The sequence below is a fragment of the Nerophis lumbriciformis genome, linkage group LG17 (genome assembly GCF_033978685.3).
Source record: "Nerophis lumbriciformis linkage group LG17, RoL_Nlum_v2.1, whole genome shotgun sequence".
Lineage (NCBI taxonomy): Eukaryota > Metazoa > Chordata > Actinopteri > Syngnathiformes > Syngnathidae > Nerophis > Nerophis lumbriciformis.
Genome location: NC_084564.2, coordinates 34867501 through 34892940, shown reverse-complemented (window position 1 = coordinate 34892940; position 25440 = coordinate 34867501). Strand labels below are relative to the sequence as shown.

At 38.8% G+C, this 25440-nt stretch overlaps 1 protein-coding gene across 7 annotated transcripts in view; it reads left to right on the top strand.

The window, feature by feature from the left end:
* Positions 1–25440, top strand: part of plch1 (phospholipase C, eta 1) — a 229928-nt gene that overhangs the window by 106577 nt on the left and 97911 nt on the right. For all 7 annotated transcript variants that reach the window (XM_061973117.1, XM_061973114.1, XM_061973115.1 and 4 more), the window contains one exon: positions 10775–10921. In XM_061973117.1, coding sequence (XP_061829101.1) covers positions 10775–10921 — 147 coding nt within the window. The remainder of the gene's footprint in view (positions 1–10774; positions 10922–25440) is intronic.

Sequence of the window (25440 nt, the reverse complement as noted above, 5' to 3'; positions counted from 1 at the left end):
TGAGCTGGTCCGTCATAACTTTTTTAGAACTCTATCGAACATTGTGACTTTTGGTAATAGTGTTCCTGAAAAAAAGGGACCCAAACACACATACTGTACAGCAGATTATTACAGCTAAATGTTTATATATTGTTTGTACACACATACACCTTGGCCCCCCAAACACATCTTTTCTCTTAATGTGGCCCCCGAGTAAAAATATTTGCCCAGCTCTGGTATTGGAGTATAAGCTTGTTCTAATGCATACTGTACTAGATACATAAATAAATACAAAAAATATATATATATATACACTATATTGCCAAAAGTATTTGGCCACCTGCCTTGACTCACAGATTAACTTGAAGTGCCATCCCATTCCTTCAATATGATGTCGGTCCACCTTTTGCAGCTATTACAGCTTCAACTCTTCTGGGAAGGCTGTCCACAAGGTTGCGGAGTGTGTTTATAGGAATTTACGACCATTCTTCCAAAAGCGTATTGGTGAGGTCACACACTGATGTTGGCCGAGAAGAAGAAGCTCTCAGTCTCCGTTCTAATTCATCCCAAAGGTGTTCTATCGGGTTCAATTAAAAGTTAAAGTTAAAGCTAAAGTACCAATGATTGTCACACACACACTAGGTGTGGTGAAATTTGTCCTCTGCATTTGACCCATCCCCTTGTTCACCCCCTGGTAGGTGAGGAGAGCAGTGGGCAGCAGCGGTGGCCACACCCGTGAATTGTTTGTGCACTAATACACCCCCATACCATCACAGACGCTGGCTTTTGAACTTTGCGCCTATAACAATCCGGATGGTTCTTTTCCTCTTTGGTCTAGAGGACACAACGTCCACAGTTTCCAAAAACAATTTGAATTGTGGACTCGTCAGACCACAGACCACTTTTAGACTTGGCATCAGTCCATCTTAGATGAGCTCGGGCCCAGCGAAGCCTGAGGCGTTTCTGGGTGTTGTTAATAAATGGCCTCCGCTTTACATAGCAGAGTTTTAACTTGCACTTACAGATGTAGTGACAACCTGTAGTTACTGACAGTGGTTTTCTGAAGTGTTCCTGAGCCCATGTGGTGATATCCTTTACACACTGATGTCGGTTTTTGATGTAGTACCACCTGAGAGATCGAAGGTCACAGGCATTCAATGTTGGTTTTCGGCCTTGCTGCTTGCGTGCAGTGATTTCTCCAGATTCTCCGAACCTTTTGATGATATTACGGACCGAAGATGGTGAAATCCCTAAATTCCTTGCAATAGCTCGTTGAGGAATGTTGTTCTGAAACTGTTGGACAATTTGCTGTTCACCTGAGAGATGTTCCAAATAAGTGTTTGATGAGCATTTCTCAATTTCCGCAGTCCTTTTGCCACTTGTGCCAGCTTTTTTGAAGCATGTTGCAGGCATCAAATTCCAAATGAGCTAATATTTGCAAAAAATAATAACGTTTTCCAGTTCGAACATTAGATATCTTGTCTTTGCAGTCTATTCAATTTAATATAGTTTGAAAAGGATTTGCAAATCATTGTATTCTGTTTTTAGTTATGATTTACACAATGTGCCAACTTCACTGGTTTTGGGTTTTGTATATTCAAAAACAGTGTCACTGTTCAAACGGTGTCTAATGTTACAGTGGCCAAAAATATTGCCAAAAGTATTTTTGGCCACTATGTTAAAGAGGTTTTATTTAACATACTTGTTAAATAAAACCTCTTCCTTGTTTTTAATGAATACTTAGGCCAACCACGCTACTGTATTTTAATGTTGGTCATTATCGTGGTACTTGGAGAGCCAAGTTTTTACTGAGGTGGTACTTGGTGGAAAAAGTTTGAGAACCACTGATCTAGAATAACTGAAGGCCACAAATATTCCCAATGTTTAGCCTTTTCAATGGCTTTTTGTAGTACAGTACTGGTACATGTTTGAAAATGGGATGATAACCATGGGCCCAGAAATAAAAACGACCAGTTTCAACCTTGTGTACCGTATTCTCATCGCCTACTTCACTTATGTAGTTGGTGAAGAACATTACTAATTGCTGTAGTATGTTTACTTACAGCTATTTTTATTTCTCTTTCTTTGATCATTTAGCCTCTAAAATAGGGATAACCAAACTTTTTGCCTTTTGAAAATGTGCTCATGGACTTGTGTTGTCCCGATACCAATATTTTGGTACCGGTACCGGTAGCAAAATGTATTTCGATACTCTTCTAAATAAACGGGACCTCAAAAAATGTCATTATTGGCTTTATTTTAACAAAAAGTCTTACGGTACATTAAACGTATGTTTGTTATTGTAATTTTGTCCTTAAATAAAATAGTGAACATACTTTTTTTTTTAGTAAGTAAACAATCGAAGGCTCCTAATTTAGCTGCTGACATATGCAGTAACATATTGTGTCATTTTCCATTCTATTATTTTGTCAAAAATTAAAGGACAAGTGGTAGAAAATTAATTATTAATCTACTTGTTCATTTACTGTTAATATTTGCTTATTTTCTCTTTTAACATGTTCTATCTACACTTCTGTTAAAATGTAAAAATCACTTATTCTTCTGTTGTTTGGAAGCTTTACATTAGTTTTGGATAGGGAAGTCCGATAATGGCTTTTTTGCCGATATTCCGATATTGTCCAACTCTTAATTACCGATACCGATATCAACCGATACCGATATTAACCGATACCAATATATACAGTCGTGGAATTAACACATTATTATGCCTAATTTGGACAACCAGGTATGGTGAAGATAAGGTCCTTTTTTAAAAAAAAGTATAAAATAAAATAAGATAAATAAATTAAAAACATTTTCTTGAATAAACAAGAAAGTAAAACAATATAAAAACAGTTACATAGAAACTAGTAATTAATGAAAATGAGTAAAATTAACTGTTAAAGGTTAGTACTATTAGTGGACCAGCAGCACGCACAATCATGTGTGCTTACGGACTGTATCCCTTGCAGACTGTATTGATATATATTGATATATAATGTAGGAACCAGAATATTAATAACAGAAAGAAACAACCCTTTTGTGTGAATGAGTGTGAATGAGTATAAATGGGGGAGGGAGGTATTTAGGGTTGGTGCACTAATAAAGTGTATCTTGAGTTTTTTGTTGATTTAATAAAAAAAAATACAATAAAAAAAAAAAAACTACCGTATTTTTCGGGCTATAAGTCGCAGTTTTTTTCATAGTTTGGCCGGGCTCAAGTGCGACTTATATATGTTTTTTTCCTTTTTTATTATGCATTTTCGGCAGGTGCGACTTATACTCTGGTGCGACTTATACTCCGAAAAATATTTTTGTGTAATCATAGTAATATCGACTGGATACGCTCCTCTACTTGGTATCATTACAGTGGATGTCAGGTGTCGATCCACCCATGCCGTTTGTTTAAATTGTGACGCCGGTGAGCTACAGTGTGTAGTGAAGCATGTTACTTGTAAGAAACTTTCTTTATTTGTTGCCACGCAGGCGAGGATTAGTGATTTAGAAGTAGTTAAAACACTGCAGACTGCGGATGGACTTTAGCTGTCTTAAAGCACCTCTTCCTGAGGGCGTTTCAGTGTTATAACTTCACCTCTATCGTTAGTTTTTAAGCCAAAATGCGTCCGTTTTCCCTTTTCTGTCTACACACTGTGTCTGCTTGTAAGTAATCTGTGATTGTGCGCTGCCGAACATGCTCCTCTGCTCGTAAAACCAGCAATGTCACGACGTGACGACGACGCGCCGTCATGCCCGTTCAAAAAAAGGGGGGAGGGAACCGTTACCTTTTCGAGGCGGTATAGTACCGAATATGATTCATTAGTATCGCTGTACTATATTAGTACCGGTATACCGTACAACCCTATCATGGACTGCAGGCAAATCCCAGCGATTTAAAGCGGACATCAAAAACCAAGAGTGAGGAGTTTAGCGGAGAGCATCACATTGGATAGCTACAGTAGCGACTAATGCCTTCAATGATTGTACGAACTTAAACAGGTCTACATTTATATGCATTCAATTTGATAAGCCCTCCTTTGGCGGACCAATTATAACCACTCAGTGGGCCAAATTTGGTCTGCAGGCCCCACTTTGGGTACCCCTGCTTTAAAACATGAGCGAATAGAAAATGTTAATGCATGTAGATACCAAATGTTCTATTTAAAGACAGGTGCCTTTTGCTGGATAGGATTATAATAAATAAATCAATACGTACTTCTGCATTCCCTTTTTGCTTTCCTCCCTGCCTGACGGGGGGAAAAAAGTAGTCCCACGCATATTTACACACTGAGGTGGTGTGCAGTTCCATCCCCGTTGGGCTTTGTATTTATGATGTTACATCAGTGGATGTGCTGCTGGAAGCTTGTCGAGCCCGGACTCTGCATGGCTACTGGCGAAACCAAACGACGAGATACAACACCCTGAAGAATAGACGTGTTCTTCGCAGCCAGGACTAATCAATACCACAATATTCCCCACATTGGCCGCTGTTGAGATCCATCCGTAATGAAGCTGCGGCCTTCAGAAGTCTGTGCCGGATGAATAATGCACACGCCGCCTATTTCTTTGTCCATTCCAGAGTCTGGCTGTGTGTCTTCAGTGTTCTATTATGTTCTCAAGCACTGAATAGTTCAAAGTATGCCGTTGATACCAAATGAACAGATGTTAGCTCGTACTTAGGATGGGGTATTTTACTCTCACTGGTGCACACTATCAAACCTTAACGGGGCCGAAATCATTTACAGTACAAATTATACTGTATGTGATCTGGAACAGTGACTCTACATCAGGGGTGTCAAACTCAAATACAGGGTGGGCCAAAATTTTAAGCTGAACAAAGCCGCGGGCCAAGGTTGAACAAATTAACCTTTTTGATAGGGACCCAAACAAGTTTTGCATTAAATATTGAACAAGCAAGGCTTATATAACTTTATAGTGACATGCAAAATCGAGTTTCAAATAATAATAATAATAATTCAAAAATATCAATGGTACATCAAATACAATTTAAATAACAATTGAATGCCTATTTTCTATGTGCAGCCTTCTGAGGTAAATATCAACATAACTTTTTCCACAGGCTAATAAATTTGAAAATAGAATAATGAATAAACCAACCATTCTGGATTTTAAACTGCTCAGTTTGCAACACACTGATCTAATCTGATGTGCCTAAGCCAGATACCTGGCATCTTTTTTTGGATGCTAGTTCATTAATGTTGGGGCTCAGGCTTTGAGCTGAGGCAACCTTCATTATCGAACGAAGGTGTTCATCAGTCATTATATCTTGTATTCCACAGTCTTGGGGTCGTGCCTTACAGGCACTGCTTTTAACGTCCTCTACGAGCTATCGTCACGTCCGCTTTTCATCCCTTCTAACAACGTGCCGGCCCAGTCACAAGATATGAGCGGCTTCTGTACGCACACATACGCGAATGTAACGCATACTTCATCAACAGCGATACAGTTTACACTGAGGGTGGCCGTATAAGAAACTTTAAAATTGTTAGAAATATACGCCACACTGTGAATCCACACCAAACAAGAATGACAAACACATTTTGGGAGAACATCCGCACCGTAACACAACATAAACACAACAGAACAAATACCCAGAAACATTTGCAGCACTAACTCTTCAGGTACGCTACAAAATACAAAAAATACATCCCCATTCACAAACAAGGATGGGGCGATGGTCACCACATTGTGAACAAATGCGTCAGCAAATTGTCCAACAGTTTAAGAACAACATTCCTCAACGAGCTATTGCAAGGAATTTAGGGATTTCACCATCTACGGTCCGTAATATCATCAAACGGTGCAGAGAAACTGGAGAAATCACTGCACGTAAGCGATCATATAAGGGACCTTCGATCACTTAGGCGGTACTGCATCAAAAACCGACATCAGTGTGTAAAGGATATCACCACATGGGCTCAGGAACACTTCAGAAAACCACTGTCAGTAATTACAGTTCTGTGAGTGCAAGTTAAAACTCTACTATGCAAAGCGAAAACCATTTATCAACAACACCCAGAAACGCCGCCGGCCTCGCTGGGCCCGAGTTCATCTAAGATGGACTGATGCAAAGTGGAAAAGTGTTCTGTGGTCTGACGAGTCAACATTTCAAATAGTTTTTGAAAACTATGGACGTCGTGTCTTCCGGAACAAAGAGGAAAAGAACCATCCGGATTGTTATAGGTGCAAAGTTCAATAGCCAGCATCTGTGATGGTATGGAGGTGTATTAGTGCCCAAGGCATTAGGTAACTTACACATCTGTGAAGGAACCATTAAAATGTTTTTTCACATAGGAGATATATTATGAAAATATATTTCTTAAATTAAAACAACTATGTGCATTTAAAAAGAAACACCAGCAGACACCGAAACAAATCAATTTAATTTGTTCTTATCAGTCAGTCATTCAGCAGCTAAAAAAAATGTAAATAATATTGCTGAATAGACAATATGTCAAATATATTTTATTTATGACAGTCTCAATATGATGACACACACCTGTAGACAGGGGATTATTTGCACAAGCACCTCTTTTGTCACAGCTGTGTGTCTAACTGGGTCAGTTTGCAAGCTAAATGAAGACCCAAAATAGCCCCGGCAGAACAGTCATCAGCCTTGATAAATCACACTGCGTGCGCTGGATAATTGTATTTGCATCTTCTCCTCTCGATTTTGTGGGCGTTCTAATGATCAGCATATATTCTGCACGTACATGAAGACACACACACTAAATGGATTGCACACCTTTTTCTGTTTACTTAAAAGACACAATCCCTGCATTCAATCAGCATTTACATTACATTTAGTTTAGTTTCAAATTTGCAAATGTTTTAATACACACTGTGGAGGGGGGCGTGGCCTGCCAACCTCTACACAATTGTGCAATTGTAGAGGTTGCCCTCTAGTGGGTTCTTCAGACCACCACAGACTGCCAGGGATTCAGGTTATAACACTGTTTTATTTTTCCAATGGTCCAAAGTATTTTGCTTTTCAGCACAGTGTCTTTTCTAATTAAATGGTGCAAAGTCTTGTGCTTTTCAGCACAGTGTCTCTCAGCAGCACCTACAACTACTACCCCCGTTTCCTCACGGCTGCTGCTAATAAGGCGACAGGTGATTAGATAACAAGGCCCACCTGGGCCATCTACGCACCTGTCGCTGTCTTCGAGACCGGTCCTGACACAACCCGTTCCGTGGCAGGCCCGCAGGCCACGCCCCCCTCCACACACACAAACCTTTAACAGATCAAGCCTTTATTGTCTAAAAAACAAGTGTTTTTTGATAGGGTTTTTTTTTTAAATTAATTGTGTTTTGTCTACTTTTTCAATTAATGCCGAAGCAGTTTTAAATTGGTTTCACTGTATGATGTATCAAACACTATTTTTCCCTCCTTTGAGCCAAACAACTGATTTTTTTCCCCTTTCCATATAAACTTTGGACATTATCTGCAATATAAACATATGATTATTGAACATATTGGATTGAACTGAATTGTAGTTGTTTAACTTTCATATGTGATTATATTTAGTGATGTGAATTATATTGAGAGTTTTTTTTTTCTTTAGTGACCCATTATTTGCATTTAAGATACAATTATACCAGTGTGGGTGGCACTGGGAGCAAGGTGGGTGAAGTTTCTTGCCCAAGGGTACAACGGCAGTGACGAGGGTGGCAGAAGCTGGATTCAAACCACAGAACCTCAAGTTTCTGGCCGGCCGCTCTACCATCAATGTTTCAATCAATGTTTATTTATATAGCCCTAAATCACAAGTGTCTCAAAGGGCTGCACAAGCCACAACGACATCCTCGGTACAAAGCCCACATAAGGGCAAGGAAAAACTCACCCCAGTGGGACGTCGATGTGATTGACTATGAGAAACCTTGGAGAGGACCGCATATGTGGGTAACCCCCCCCCCCCCCCCTCTAGGGGAGACCGAAAGCAAATAATAACATCTGAGCCATGTTGCCTAAATATTAAATACAAAAACATAATTTGTAAAATATTAATACCACTTTTTTTTTTTTTAAATAAATATTTTTTTTGTTATGTCTTTTATGCACACACTCCTAAAGCCAAATCTTCTTATGGACACTAAGAGGAATACAGAGAACCCACGTGTATCGCTGTTAATTGGTCATTTTTGGCAAAGTTTAAATTATTAATCATAAATGGAATATTTTCATAGCTAGAGCAGAAAACAACTATTTGTAACCCTAAAAAAGCCATTTTACATGAAATTAAACCCACATAGTCACCTTTACAAGCCACAAGTACCCCCTCTTTTTTTTATACATGCAACCTTCTCCATCAGACCTGGGCAAAATACGGCCCGCGGGCCACATGCGGCTCGTTAAGATGTTCAATCCGTCATTTTTTTAGAACTTTAACACCGAAACTGTCACTGCCATTATGGTGTGCTTTGCTGTTTTTAAATTACCGTAAGTCTTGAACTATATGAAGTATTTCAATGGTCGAAATCTGCGCTTTTGGGTGTTAGACCAGTTATTAAGGTATTCTACGTCACAGCAGCTCAGACCAGGAACAAAGCGGAGTGGGCGGGGTATGTTTTCAGAGCAGCCAGCCCGAAACGTGTGTGTCAGAAACAGATGCGGAAGCAGATTTTTACGTGATAATATATCATATTGTAGGTGTTTATTACACTTTGCCTTCATATTTTGCCGTTTGTTACATTTTTGTTGTGTTTTGCTTGATTGTAAAAGATACACAACTATCGAGGAGCTGGTCTGCGAAGTAAAAGAGGAGCAATGTTCATACGTTGTTAATATTCAGTGTTTTATTGTTCCTAGTTAATGTTGTAAATCCCACTTTCTCTATTTTCATGTACACTTTGGGTGTCCCATTCAGTAAAAATTCCATTCCGTTTTTTTGAGCTGGTCTGTCATAACTTTTTTAGAACATACTGTTCAGGAAGATTTTTACAGCTAAATGTGTATATATCATTTATACACACATACAAATTGGCCCCCCAGACACATTTTTTTCTCTAAATGTGGCCCCCGAGTCAAAATATTGTTTTAGACATTCTCTATTTAACTCAAGCAACCCTATTATTAAACTTTCACTGCATTGTTTACTTTCTCTTAACATTCATGATGTTGTTTTCATAAATGACATATTTTTAAAAAATTCAAACTTTACAACATCCCAGTTTACCCCACCTCTTCGACGCTTCTGATTATTACCGACACTTTGCTATCAGCCTCTGTGTCCCATTCAGTAAAAATCTGTAAAATTCACACTTAGTTTTTTTTTAGGTGGTCTGTCATAACGTTTTTAGAACATTGTGACTTTGGTATTAGTGTTCCTGAAAGAAAGGGACCCAAACACACACTGCAAAAAGTCAGTGTTCAAAAACAAGAAAAAAAAAAATTCAAAAGTTAGGGGCATTTTACTTGAACTAAGCAAAATTATCTGCCAATAAAACAAGAAAATTCGGCTTGTCAAGACTTTCCAAAACAAGTAAAATTAGCTAACCTCAATGAACCCCAAAATACCTTAAAAAAAGTATATTCTCACTAATAACAAGTGCACTTTTCTTGGTAGAAAAAACAAATATGAGACCTTTTTTCTCAATATGTTGAAAAATATTCTTAAATTAAGTAAATGCTAGTGCCATTATCTTGACATAATGATATGTGCTCCAAATTTTTTTTTTACTGTAATTTTGAAGAATTTATCTAAATGTGCATGAACTATTTCTGTTCAAAATTGTTAGAAATGTCACATGTTAAATGTTTAAATATTAACCTTAAGTTTGCTGTACCGTGCAAACTGTACTACTATATGAGTACGTATGTTCTATTGTTTCATTGAAAATAAAACAGCAAAGTCCATTTGGCTGTCATCTCTTTGAATTATGAGACACAATTGTGTCAAAATCATGATTTTTTTTATTTCATGCTTGAAATAAGAAATTCTTACTTTGAAAAAGCAGTTTTAATACTACAGTTGATATTCTAGTTTCAAGCATGTTTTACTCAATATAGGTCATAAAATCTCAGCAACAAGCTGTAATATCTTACTGAGATAAATAAGGACCAAAACCCTTAAAACAAGTAAAACAGTCTAACATAAAATCTGCTTAGTGAGAAGAATTATCTTATCAGACAGAAAATAAGCAAATATCACCCTTATTTGAGATATTTAGTGTTACTTAGATTTCAGTTTTTGCTGTGCGTATACTGTACAGCAGATTTTTACAGCTAAATGTGTTTATATAATTTATAAACACATACACCCTGGCCCCCAGACACATTTTTTTTCTCTCAATGTGGCCCCCGTGTCAAAATATTTGCCCAGCTCTGTTCTGCGCCACTACAAACTAAAACAATAACCATATTGCTGAATCATTACCCTTCCAAACGGCATTATCTTTGCAAAGGCCGGGCCATCCCATTAGATTCTGCAGGTGTAACATGCAGTCACTCCTTCCGAAGCCCTCCAGCAGTGTTGAATGAAGCTCTGATGTGGCTTCCACCTTCCTCATGAGGTCTGAGACGTTCTTCCGGGCTGTCCATCAATGACGCTCTGTCTGTTTTCCATCTATGAGCTGCATTCAGGACACTCTTTCAGTGGCTAGCTGAGAAGCAGCCTTGTGTGCGCACACAGCAGCATCTCTGTCTGGGGTTTAGACTCCTCTCACCCGATCGATAATTAAAAGGCAAATAAAGCCCAGGCACCTGCCTCTTTTGTGCCAAAGTGTCAAGCGTCACTTACCGTTTTGTTTCTCCTGTGTGTGTTTATTTCCTCTCCAGTGGAGCGATGCATGAGTGTGATGCAGTCCGGGACACAGATGGTAAAGCTGAAGGCGGGGTCCAAAGGGCTGGTGAGACTCTTTTACCTGGATGAGCATCGCTCCTGCATCCGCTGGAGGCCATCACGCAAGAGCGAGAAAGCCAAGAGTACGTTTGCACGCACACACACACATCGAGGACACAATTAAGTAGGAAATGAGAATGCGCTCTTGAAATAATACAACGAAGCACATAGAGCTGCAGCTATCGAAGATTTTAGTAATCGAGTATTCCATCAAATATCCCGATCAATTAATCGATTAATCGAATAAAACATATTTTTGCTTAATCAAGGTTTAATTATACATGTTAGGATTTGCCCTCCATTATTGTGTTTAGCCTAATTGTCTTTTATTTCCTAAACGCCTGTTTTCATTATTGAAGGCTGACACGCACAGCTGAAATGCGTCCGTGGCTGATTGTGCCAATTTGTGTGTGCCAATAAAAACAGGTGCGCTCACTGCCCTATGTGCTGTGTGGCGTGACCGCATAAACAAAGGGCTTGTCTCTTGTGCGTTTTTGATGATTATTATATTATTATTATTTACATCCGAAAACTTAAAGGACTATACGTTGCACCTCATCTCCTGTTATTACTTTACCAAAGCATTGTTCAACACCATCCTTATGTACTGTTCCACATGTTTTTTCACCATGCTTTCTGTAACCAACCGGACCAAACTCACGCGCATTACAAACATAGCAGCTAAAATCATCGGCCTACCCACACCCAACATTTCAGACTTAAACCACAGGTCCATCACTCGACTGGCAAAAACAATAGTCCAGGATATCACTCACCCACTACACCAGGGGTCGGCAACCTTTACCAGTCAAAGAGCCATTTTGACCAGTTCCACAAATTATAGAAAACAATGGGAGCCGCAAATTTTTTTTGAAATTTTGAATGAAATAACACTGCATACAAAGTTTTTTTTTTTGCTTTGTGCTATGTATAACCAGGGGTCTCAGACACGCTGCCCACACCTTTATGTGGAATTTGAAAGCTGGTGCGGCACGCGGGTTTGTATTTAATGGCGCTTGTCAGCGTCATGCTTGCCCTGATGGTACAGCATATAGCACCCACTACAGTCAGCGTGCCTGATCAGCCACACGTTGTATGGGGCTTCCGCGTTGCTCACGTAGGTGACAGCATGGCATACTTGGTCAACAACCACACAGCTCACAGTGACGGTGGCGGTATAAAAAAAAAAAAAAACTTTAACACTCTTACTAATAATGCACCACACTGTGAACCCACACCAAACAAGAATGACAAACACATTTCGGGAGAACATCTGCACCGTAACACAACATAAACACAACAGGACAAATACCCAGAATCCCATGCAGCCCTAACTCTTCCGGGCTACATTATACCCCCCCCCCCCCCCCCGCTACCAAACCCCACCCACCTCAACCGACCACAGAGAGGGGGGGGCGGGGGGGGGGGGTATAATGTAGCCCGGAAGAGTTAGGGCTGCATGGGATTCTGGGGGGGGTTGATGTGTGAGGGAGCAGGGTTGGGGTGGGGGCGGGATTTGGTGGTAACAGGGGTGTATAATGTAGCCCGGAAGAGTCAGGGCTGCATGGGATTCTGGGTGTTTGTTCTGTTGTGTTTATGTTGTGTTAAGGTGCAGATGTTCTCCCGAAATGTGTTTGTCATTCTTGTTTGGTGTGGGTTCACAGTGTGGCGCATTATTAGTAAGAGTGTTAAAGTTGTTTTATATGACAACCGTCAGTGTAACCTGTGTGGCTGTTGAGCAAGTATGCCTTGCTGTCACCTACGTGTGTAAGCAAAAGATGTATATTGTATAACTAGTGTTGGGCTGGCACACTGTTAATACAGATTGTAGAGGGCGCCAAATGTTGTACCATCATGGCACGCCCTTATTATAGCCGTTAGGGTGAAAATCGGTGATTATTAATCCCGGGAGATTTCTGCGAGAGACACTGAAATCCGGAAGTCTCACGGGAAAATTGGGGGGTTCAGCAAGTAAGCTGCTGAGCCGCATCAGAATGATCAAAGAGCCGCATGCGGCTCCGGAGCCGCGGGTTGCAGACCCCTGCACTACACCAATACATCATCCCACTACCATCAGGGCGCAGGTACAGAACTATCACATTACGGAGGGCCCGTCTCAGGAAAAGCCTTATCCCTGCAGCTATAGCCGCCCTTAACAGCAGGCCCGGCCGACCTGTCTGACAATCCTGTAAATGTGTGTTGGTCATGCAGGATGTCTTTTTGTTATTTTTTGTGATGTGTAATGTCTATTGTTTAAATGTACGGCAGTGACAATGAATTTCCCCAAGGGGACCAATAAATCTAAATCTAATCTAATCTATATATCTAAATCAGTGGTTCTTAACCTTGTTGGAGGTACCGAACCCCACCAGTTTCATATGCGCATTCACCGAACCCTTCTTTAGTGAAAAACAAAATACTTTTTTTTTTCAAATTCAAGACAAAGTTATATGTTTTTGGTAACACTTTAGTATGGAGAACATATTCTAAGTAACAAAGACTTAATTTAGAGTTATTTGGACACTAGGGGAACATATTCAAAGTAATAAAGACTTAATTTAGAGTTGTTTGGTTAGGGTTAGGGTCAGGGTTAGAGGGTTAGGGTTATAATAACGCCATGCCGAATAAGGCATTAATAAGTACTTAATAATGACTAGTTAAGAGCCAATATGTTACTAATTTGCATGTTAATAAGCAACTAATTAATGGTGAATATGTTCCCCATACTAAAGTGTTACCATGTTTTTTTACTGGTGCACAAAATGAACCGTGCATGAACATCACCTTGTTCAAAGAACAAAACCAACACAGTGCATAAACTCACAACAAAATACACACCTGCAAATCAGTCAAATGTTGCCGTACCCGTAATACGCCGATAGGTAGAAGTTTGTATTTACACAATGAGTCGGGTGTGTTTTGACCTCCGCCGAACCCCTGAGGCCGACTCACCGAGCCCCTAGGGTTCGATCGAACCCAGGTTAAGAACCACTGATCTAAATGGTGGTTTCTCTACCCAAAATCCGCTGAGCTGTTTTCAACCTTCCGACAATACATAAACAATATAAAAAGACAACCCACTTAATAATGACAACAACAGTTTTAAATTTTAAGAATGCAATACAGTTAATTGCACCCATTGCATGCAAAATAGTAACCAATGCTCATTTTGCCATCATAACATGTTTGAGATGAAAACACACATATATAAAATTAGTTCAAAATTAATATTCCCTGAGAAAGTTCAAATAAAACAATATTCTTAGTATCAAAAATAAAACAATAAGAACAGTGTTCATTATATCAAACATAAAAAGTGGATTAGGTAGTGCCTTTAATACTGCACTTTAAATGTGCAACTTCATATTCAGAACCAATACGCCTGACAGGAACTTGGCACACAAGTGCTACCACTGTGCACAAGGACTTGGAACTCTTACATTCTACAGAGACTATAGTGGGTGCAAGTGCAAGCTATCCAAGTAGCATGTGGTTGCATGACTTGAATAACCCGGACATACTTGCCAACCCTCCCGGATTTTCCGGGAGACTCCCGAAATTCAGTGCCTCTCCCGAAAACCTCCCGGGACAAATTTTCTCCCGAAAATCTCCCGAAATTCAGGCGGCGCTGGAGGCCACGCCCCCTCCAGCTCCATGCGGACCTGAGTGACGTGTCGACAGCGGCCAGCCTGTTCTCACGTCCGCTTTCCCACAATATAAACAGCGTGCCTGCCCAATCACGTTATAACTGTAGAATGATCGAGGGCGAGTTCTTGGTTTCTTATGTGGTTTTATTGTTAGGCAGTTTCATTAACGTCCTCCCAGTGCGGCAACAACACACAACAACAGCAGTCACGTTTTCGTCTACCGTAAAGCAGTTCGTCTGCCGTAAACAGCAATGTTGTGACACTCTTAAACAGGACAATACTGCCACCTACTGTACATGCATATGTGACAATAACATCTACGGCTTTTAGAGAGTGCAGTGCACAACTGCTATACTATATATATATATATATATATATATATATATATATATATATATATATATATATATATATATATAATAAAATAAATATATATATAGCTAGAATTCACTGAAAGTCAAGTATTTCATATATACTGTATGTATATATATATATATATATATATATATATATATATATATATATGAAATACTTGAGTATATATATATATATATATATATATATATATATATATATATAAAATAAAATAAATATATATATAGCTAGAATTCACTGAAAGTCAAGTATTTCATATATACTGTATGTGTGTATATATATATATATATATATATATATATATATATATATATATGAAATACTTGAGTATATATATATGAAATACTTGACTTTCAGTGAAAACTGTTAGTTTTCAACACCTTTTGGCGACATTTGATGATATTGCGGGAGTGAAAGAACACATCCTGGTTATCTTTAGGGATGATGCTCAAAACCGGTTTTCCCGGTAGTTCGATAAGAAAAGAACCGAGTCCTCGGACTCGAATCCCTTTTTGAGAACCGATACCCGTTATCGAGACCACTATAGTAAAGAAAAAGAGTTGGTTCTTTATTCGAACCCCTGGGAACGACTCTTGTCCCGACAAGAAATGCCCGTGTGACATCACAAGAAATGACGTCACGTAGCTGAGTCATTTGTCACGGTGGGGTGCAGCGTGCTGTGGTTCGTTCCCGGGACGCAAAACTGACGACTCCGGACGAAAGCGTGCAGGTAGGAGATTTATTTCTCATAAATCATACACATTACAACAGACAGGAACGAAACAAAAGGAAAGCGCACCGCTCGCACGAGAAGCTAAAGCAAAAACTTACTTAGCACAGGAATACTAGAAGCTAAGGTAACTTTAGCACAGGAATCATGAGCTCGAAAACCAGAATGCCAACGTAACTGTTGCAAATGCAAACAATGAAGCCACGACGAGTGACCGGAAAAGGCAGGCTTAAATAGAGTCTCTGATGAGCAACAGGTGCGCGTACAAGGCAGGTGAAAATCATAAGTAACCATGGTGACTAAAACAAACCCCGAAGTGCACAAAACAACTAAGGAAGTCCAAAACTAACAGACCATAACTAAACAAAACATGATCCGACAAATATAAACATCGTTTACTGACCCTTTTATAATAAAATATCTGTGAATTAGTATATACAACAGTTTTGTAATATGTAATTAATTAATTCAGTCATTATTAATATACTGAGATGAAGAATATCTTATTTTCAATAAGGTTGAAAGTATTTCTCATAATTCTTTTTCTTTGTACTTTGTAAGCACTATTCATTTGAACAACCTCATAAACTGGATCATATCAGTACAATGTTTAACTTCTTTACTTAATCCATTCCATCATTTAATTCCACATAATTTTAGCTGTTTGCAATTTTACCAAATCATCGAACTTTAATATTTTTGACTGAATAAATAAAGTGTTCGTATGTTCTGTATATCCAACATTATTTATGAGTCTAATTTTTTTTTTTTTGTAACACGGTTAACGAATGTAGCACACATTTGTAGTTATTTCCCCACATTTCTGCACAATAACTCAGATATGGTAATACTATAGTAGCGAGCAGTAGAGAATGTGAAGTGATTTGTTAAACCAAATATTGTGTTTTTTTCCATATACAACAACCTATCTGGACTCGATAAGAGAATCGATAAGGAATTGGTTCGATAAGAGGATTCGATAATAGGCTCGAACTCGATAATTTCTTATCACACATCATCCCTAGTTATCATAATGAATAACATTTAGATAGATAGATAGTACTTTATTGATTCCTTCAGGAGAGTTCCCTCAGGAAAATGAAAATGTATTTTACTAACACAACTGTGGAAGTCGATCCCTACCCGTTCCACGGATATCACGTCACAAGAGCCAGGCGTTCCGTTTTACCAGAGTTGTATTTTTCTCCATGCAGATTTTTCAACACAATCTTTCCGTGTAGCTTTTGTCCAGTCTGTCTTCCTCTTCCTCCGCTGGCCGCTCACTGTTTAAAGACAACAAATGATTAGACTAACACGTACCACCTGTGCAATCGAATCACCTGCCAGCTGTGTCTCGCCGTCCCGCACATAATAATAATAATAATAATAATAATAATAATGGATTAGATTTTATATCGCGCTTTTCTATTGTTAGATACTCAAAGCGCTCACAGAGAAGTGAGAACCCATCATTCATTCACACCTGCCCCACCCCTAGCTGATGGTGCTCCGCCCTCGACACCATTGCCAGAGGCGGTGACCTTTGCTCCTGCACGTGCGCTGACGCACTTCCCTCCACAACAACTTTTGCGTTTACATTTGATAATAGATGACTTACCTCGCCTCCGGACATCCCTCAAATCGGATGCTTTCTCGACATCGAACTTGTGCTATTGGGGTTTGCGAGCTCCACTTTGCAATGTTTGCATACGTTTGCCTGTTCCCACACCTTAGACAACTTTTGTCGCTTCTTAATTCCCTCGTTTTGCTATGGCTCTTGTCCTCTGCTTTCTGCGGTTTCTGCATTTCGAGTTATGTCGGCGAAAAAGTTTTCTAAACCTAAGCGTATTTAAAAGAGAAGTGCAGGGGGCGTATGATCTGTGACGTAAACACGCTGTGCAACACCTAAACAGTCGGTGCGAAACGTGAGCTTTGACCACTGTTTACTAAAGGAGGCAAAATGCCGTCAAAAAAACAACTAAACGACGCCTCAAGGCAGCGAAAATTCCTCTAATATATTTTGTAATCGAATTACTCGAGTTACTCGAGGAATCGTTTCAGTTCTAGAAGCCCAGTTTGATTGACAATCAAGTAGTGTAGAAGATGAGCACCAAAGTATTAGAAACGTTCAGTCTCACAGGTAACACAATTGTATTTAATGTTTTAGCCTTGGTGCTGCATTTTAGCCACTTTAGAAGTGTTTTTATTAAGCTCTACTGGGAACACAACTATTTGTGTGTCTGTAGCTTTAATGGTAATGAACTGCGGGCCTCAAATTTTTACTTTTTAAGGTCAAAGCAAGTGTTGCCTTAAAGGAGGGCTCATATTTTCGGGCACCGAGGCAAGTTAAAAGGGCACCAAGGCAAACATTATTTTCTTTCTAGGCAGGGGCTCCAAAGCATGCATGCGTACTGTATATACAGTCAAAAGTTTACATACACTTGTAAAGAACATAATGTCATGGCTGTCTTGAGTTTCCAATAATTTCTACAACTCTTATTTTTGTGTGATAGAGTGATTGGAGCACATACTTGTTGGTCACAAAAAACATTTATGAAGTTTGGTTCTTTTATGAATTTATTATGGGTCTACTGAAAATGTGACCAAAGCTGCTGGGTCAAAAGTATACGTACAGCAATGTTAATATTTGTTACATGTCCCTTGGCAAGGTTCACTGCAATAAGGCGCTTTTGGTAGCCATCCACAAGGTTCTGGATGAATTTTTCACCACTCCTTTTGACAAAATTGGTGCAGTTCAGCTAAATTTGTTGGTTTTCTGACATGGACTTGTTTCTTCAGCATTGTCAGGACTTTGGGAAGGCCATTCCAAAACCTTAATTCTAGCCTGATTTAGCAATTCCTTTACCACGTTTCACGTGTGTTTGGGGTCATTGTCCTGTTGGAACACCCAACTGCACCAAAGACCCAACCTCCGGGCTGATGATTTTAGGTTGTCCTGAAGAATTTGTAGGTAATCCTCCTTTTTCATTGTTCCATTCGCTCTCTGTAAAGCACCAGTTCCTTTGGCAGCAAAACAGGCCTAGAGTATGATACTACCACCACCATGCTTGATGGTAAGAATGATGTTCCTGGGATTAAAGTCCTCACCTTCTCGCCTCCAAACATATTTCTGGGTATTGTGGCCAAACAAGTCAATTTTTGTTTCATCTGACCACATAACTTTCCTCCAGAAGGTCTTATCTTTGTCCATGTGATGTCAGATGAACCAAAAATGGAGCTGTTTGGATACAATACCAAAAGCTTGTGGATGGCTACCAAAAGCACCTTATTGCAGTGAAACTTGCCAAGGGACATGTAACCAAACATTAACATTGCTGTATGTATACTTTTGACCCAGCAGATTTGGTCACATTTTCAGTAGACCCATAATAAATTCATAAAAGAACCAAACTTCATGAATGTTTTTTGTGACCAACAAGTATGTGCTCCAATCACTCTATCACAAAAAAATATGAGTTGTAGAAATTATTGGAAACTCAAGACAGCCATGACATTATGTTCTTTACAAGTGTATGTAAACTTTTGACCACGACTCTATTTATATATATATATATATATATATATATATATATATATATTAGAGATGCGCGGATAGGCAATTTATCTCATCCGCAACCGCGTCAGAAAGTCGTCATCCATCCGCCATCCACCCGATGTAACGTTTGATCAAAACTGCATCCGCCCGCCATCCGCCCGTTGTTATATATCTAATATTAATTAAAAAAAAAAAAAAAGGGTGAAAACTACGCGAATTGCACCTTGTGCAGACAAAATTTTTCGATCGGACACGGAGGAATTAGCGATGTAAAAGACCACGTTGGGACAAAAAAACACAAGTCTAATGCCGTTGCTAGCGATACAAGTGGAAAACTTTCAACGTTTTTCGTCGCCCAAACAGATTCTTTGGATGTGATAAATGCCGAAGTTTTATTTACGGAGGCAATAATTGAGCATGGACTTCCAATCGCACTGGCTGATCACATGGGACAGTTAATAATGTAATGCAACCTTTAAAAATCATTACGCGGTGATCGCGATCCCAAAAATAAACTTTTCTTGCATGATAATGTCCAGAAAATTTCGCTTTATATTACTATAGAGTCCTTTTAACGAATGAGTTTGATGGTTTATCACAAACCTTAAATGAAATTCCATGGCCACCGTCCTGCTCTCTATATCAACCAGGGTGAGCCCCACCCCTTTCGTGAGCGCACTGTGCGCGGAGTGACCCCTGTTACGCGCCACCGGCAACAGGGGTGGCAAGCAGGTAAGCTGCGCGGGCGGAGCGCGCGGAGTGACCCATGTTACGAGCTCCCGGCCACGGGGGTGGCGGGCAGGTAAGCTGCTTACCTGCTGCGCGTGACGCCGGCCGCGGCGAAAGCGGACGAGGCGGGGTGTCGGTGCGGTGGGCGCGGTAGTGACCCTGGACGTGCGTCGGGCCCTTCTCGCGGATCGCCTCAGCTACGGCTCCCGGTGGGGCCCTCTCGGGGGAAGGGGCCTCGGTCCCGGACCCCGGCGAGGCGTCCCTTCTCCGCTCCGTAAAAGTGTCCATCTCTTTTCTTTTTTTTTCTTCTGTTGTGGCATATGCTGCAGGTGCCTGCTCGTTTTTCGTATGTGGGTAACAACATTTAACTATGTATATATATTTCCGAATTGGTTTAACTGCCACCCGCAAAAAAAAAAAAAAAAAAAAAAAAAAAAAAAAAAAAGAATCTAATTAATCCGCCCGACCCGACCCGCGAGCGGATAAAATCTTTTTTTTTTTTATTTCATCCGCCCGATCCGCGGATAATCCGCGGACTCCGCGGTTGTGTCCGCAAACCGCGCATCTCTAATATATATATATATATATATATATATATATATATATATATATATATATATATATATATATATATATACTGTTTTTTTTAAATTCATTATTAATATAAACTTGTCAGCTTTTTGTCATTTCATAATGCCTTTATCTCTATTTTTACATTATGATAGAGGGAGGATTTTTTTTTTAATTAAATAATTTTTGTAAGTTATGTACATTTATATGTACATGTAGATGCTGTATAGGGACAGATCCATTGAGAGTTTGAGCAGAAATATGTCATATAGGAATTAACTATACACAATAAAACTAAATAACATGCTGTGTCACATGAGTGTTTTCTGAAGTAATACCTTTGTGACTTGAAAAAAACACAAGTAATGTAAAAAACAACAACCTTGCGTTTACTTTTTGATATCAAGATAAAACACAAAGCAGTTGGGCTAATTAAGATGAAGTATAATAAACAAGCTTTGTTCTTTTCTTGCCATGAGGTGGCGACTTGTCCAGGGTAGGGTTGTACGGTATACCGGTATTAGTATAGTACCGCAATACTAATGAAGCATATTCAGTACTATACCACCTCTAAAAAGTACAAATTTCCCCGCTAAACATGCTTTACTACACCGTAGCTCACCGGCGTCACAATGTAAACAAACACCATTGGTGGATCTACACCTGACATCCACTGTAATGATACCAAGTACAGGAGCGTATCTAGTTGATACTACTACGATTACATCGATATTTTTTAGCATAAAATCTTTTTTAGTTTTTTTTTTAATTTATATTATGTTTATAAACTCAGGAAATATGTCCCTGGACACATAAGGACTTAAATTATGACCATCGTATGATCCTGTAACTACTTGGTATCATCCAAAACTAATGTAAAGTATCAAACAAGAGAAGAATAAGTGATTATTACATTTGAACAGAAGTGTAGATAGAACATGTTAAAAGAGAAAGTAAGCAGATATTAACAGTACATGAACAAGTAGATTAATAATTCATTTTCTACCATTTGTCCTTAATAATTTTGACAAAAGAATAGAATATAAATGACCCAATATGTTACTGCATATGTCAGCAGTTAAATTAGGAGCCTTTGTTTGCTTACTTACTAATGAAAGAAACATTGTCTAGTGTGTTCACTATTTTATTTAAGGACAGAATTGCAATAATAAACATATGTTTAATGTACCCTAAGATTTTTTGTTGAAATAAAGCCAATAATGCAATTTTTTTGTGGTCCCCTTTACTTAACTTTACATTTTGGTACCGGTATCAAAATATTGGTATCGGGACGCCCGACTGCAGCTGGGATAGGCTCCAGCACCCGGTAGAGGAATGGATGGATGCATGGATAACTTGAATTGAGGTCAAAATGGGGCTGTCATTGGTCAATACAAAAAATAAAGAATTGATAGCCAAACAAGGAAAACAGTAAGAGTGAAATGGCCTTTACACCAAGCTTCTATTTCACCTCAAATGTCACTCAGTGTTGCTGCTGAGAGGATTATTCCTCACCAACCCACTGCCTGTGGATGCGTGTACCAACATGTTAAAAAAATAACACTGTTTGTGACTGTCAGCGCTAGTTAAGCCTCTTAAATATGTTGCCATGATTGTCAAATGCACACTGATGCCCTGTCCTTTCCAAGAATATTTGTGAACGTGTGTGTGTGTGTGTGTGTGTGTGTGTGTGTGTGTGTGTGTGTGTGTGTGTGTGTGTGTGTGTGTGTGTGTGTGTGTGTGTTGGATGGAAAAGGATGCTGCCATATTGTTTCTGTCAGTGCAATGCAGCATTACACAGAATGAGGTGGGAGAGGATGGATGCTTCTACAATTGATTGTGACAAAAACATTAGTGTTGATATGTTATCAAATAAATTAAAATAAATGTTATAAAAAGTTAAAAAAATAAATAAATGGTCCTATGTTGCTGTCAAAGGTGCAATTTTAAACCTGTTATTCATTTTTAACATTGTCTTTCAACATATTTTCACCATGCTCTCATGTTTGATAACAATACAGTGTTCTATATTCTATTCTATTTAGAACCACTTTCAGGGTATTTGAAATCTATCCACAGCCAAGGTCAAAGGTTAAATGTTACCTAATGTGTTTTTTAACTACCGTATTTTGCGGACTATAAGGCGCATTTAAAATCCTTTTTTTTCTCCTCAAAACACGACAGTGCGCCTTATAACCCGGTGCGCCTAATGTGCGGGAAAAATTCTGGTTTTGCTTACCGACCTTGAAGCAATTTTATTTGGTACATGGTGTAATGATAAGTGTGAGCAGTAGATGGCAGTCACACATAAGAGATACGTGTAGACTGCAATATGACTTAAGTAAACAACACCAAAATTGTATATGTTCCATTGAAAATATAGAACATTACACACAGCGCTCAAAAATCCATCAAAATGTTTTAGTATGACTTTGGTAAGCTATGAAGCCGCACCGCTTGATGGATTGTACTGTGCTTCAACATACGAGTATTATTATGGTGTGTGTATAAGGCAAGACATTATCTGGCGTTTTGTTTCGCAATATTATGCAAAAGCAATTTTTCTTACCTTCTGGTATCTGCTGATCTGTATTTGGGGTCTGCATAAATCCTGAAAAAATGCGCCAGTCCGCCTTTGTAGTCCGTGCCGACACCGTAGTCGATAACCTTCTTCTTTTTCTGGGACATTCATCCTCCGCTGTTGCCATTTCTAATATAAAGTAGTGTACCGGTAAAGTTCTTACTTATATATGTCAGTAAACTCACCATGAGTTTAGTGTTGATATTAGTGAGTAATATTATTCACCCAAGGAACTTTAGTTATTAAAGAGTTCCGGTCAGACGGTTTTTCACAGGACACATTTCCGGCGTTGTTGTTGTTTCCGGATGATGATTGCATCCTGAAGCGACTGTCAGAAAGCGGCTTGAATATGATCTGTAAAACATCATCTATGCAACATTTTGACCAAAGAACCACCATTACATGTTATGTTGACCACAAGTTTTCAATTTAGAAATTGTTTTTAATAATATGACTCCTTTAATACGCCCTATAATCCGGTCTGCCTTATATATGAAAAAAGATCGAAAATAGACCATTCATTGGCAGTGCGCCTTATAATACGGTGCGCCCTATGGTCCGAAAAATACGGTACTCCAATTTGGACTTTCATTTGTCTATAGGCCACAATCTGAAATCCCTCCTAATTATATACTGTTTGTCCTCAAATAGGGGGAGATGTAGACTATCTCAGCTGATCTGGGACAAGAGAATGTTCACCTAGGATTGGTCACCTGTCAATCACATGGCACATACTGAATACAACCAACCTCTCACACTCACACTCACAATTTATGACAATTCAGAGTTTCAAATGAATTTAAAACGCTCATTTTTGTAATGTGGGAGGAAGCCGGAATGAGAAAACCCACGCACACGTTGAAACATGCAAACAGACGCGCACACATTTTAACCATGGGTCCCCTTGAGGCCAGTAAACTAAGCTCTCGTCGTCCACGCGGCTCTACAAGACCCAATACTAAAATGTTTGCATTTGCAGAGATAGTAATGCTCTTGTACCAATTCATGATAATGTATTTATTGTATTATCAATTATAAATACATGTAATTAAAATAATATGCATTATACATTTTTGTGTGTATTTATTTATATTATATGTATGTTTATCTTTTTTAATCTTTCATTGTTTTATCATCTTTTTTTTCCTTCTCATATTTAGACATCTTGTCAATATTCAATTTTAATCAATTATGGCTGTTTCTGCTTCATATTTCAACGAATATATACAGTAAATGTATGCCTCATCGGTTTAACCCCAAGTTTATTATCGATAGCATTAATTTGTGTGAATACTCCAAAGCATTCACACATTCTACACCAAAATTAATCTATTTATTCTTCTTCTACTCCAGATTTTGGCGCGCTCTACCTTTCACATTTTTCATCCGATTCAAATCAATCCAACTTCAAGCTGCTTTCCCTTGACAAATTCCACAAATTCCCAGATTTCCCAGAATTCCAGGTTTTCCGGGACATTTTTCCCAATCAAAATGAATTAGCCATTTTTCAATCTTCAACCATTTCCACATTTTTCAACCGATTCAAACCATTCGAACTTCAACACATTCCACCATCCTGGAAATTCAAATTATTATTTTTCCAAGTTCAAAAAAATTCCAGGAATACCCGGAATTCCCTTTTTTTCAAACCCTTTTTTCACTTTTTTTTTTCTGGCGACTACTCCTTCCACATTTTTCAACCCACTTCAACCGTTCCACCGTCTAAACATTCCTCTTAATCAGGACAAAAAAAGTAAGTTTTTTGAAGTGGAAAAATTTCCGGTTTTCCCAAAATTCCTGGAATTCCTTAATACTATTTCTCAATTAAAAATGTTACTACTTCAACCTTTGTCGACCGATTTAATAAATTCCAACACCAACCATTTCAACTCGTTCACAAAAAATTCCTGCTTTTCCCGAAATTCCCAAATTTCCATACAATTCCCATTAAAAAGAATGGGACCTTTTTCAAAGTTCCACATTTCCCACATTTTTCATCTGATTCAAACCGTTCCAACTTAAAAATATTCAGCCTGTTCTAAATTGTGTGCTCTCCTTCAACAAAAAAAAATTCCCGGATTTCCAAGAATTCCCCAGTTTTCAGGGACATTTCCCCCATTCAAAATGAATTGTCCATTTTTTCAACTTCCACAATTCAACCGATTCAAACCATTCCAACATCAACACATTCCACTCATCCACCTAACACTTTCCCAAGTTCCGAACCAAATTTATTTTTTCCTGGAAATTCAAACTCTTCAACATTCAAACTATTCCAACATTCATACTACATTTTGTCAGCATTTCAGTTCAACTCCAGCATTGGAGCATTCACATGCAATTCCTTAAGGAATTGCCTCTTCTAGTTAGTGTATGTCATTGTTCTATTGTCCCCTTCCTCCTTTAATTGTGCC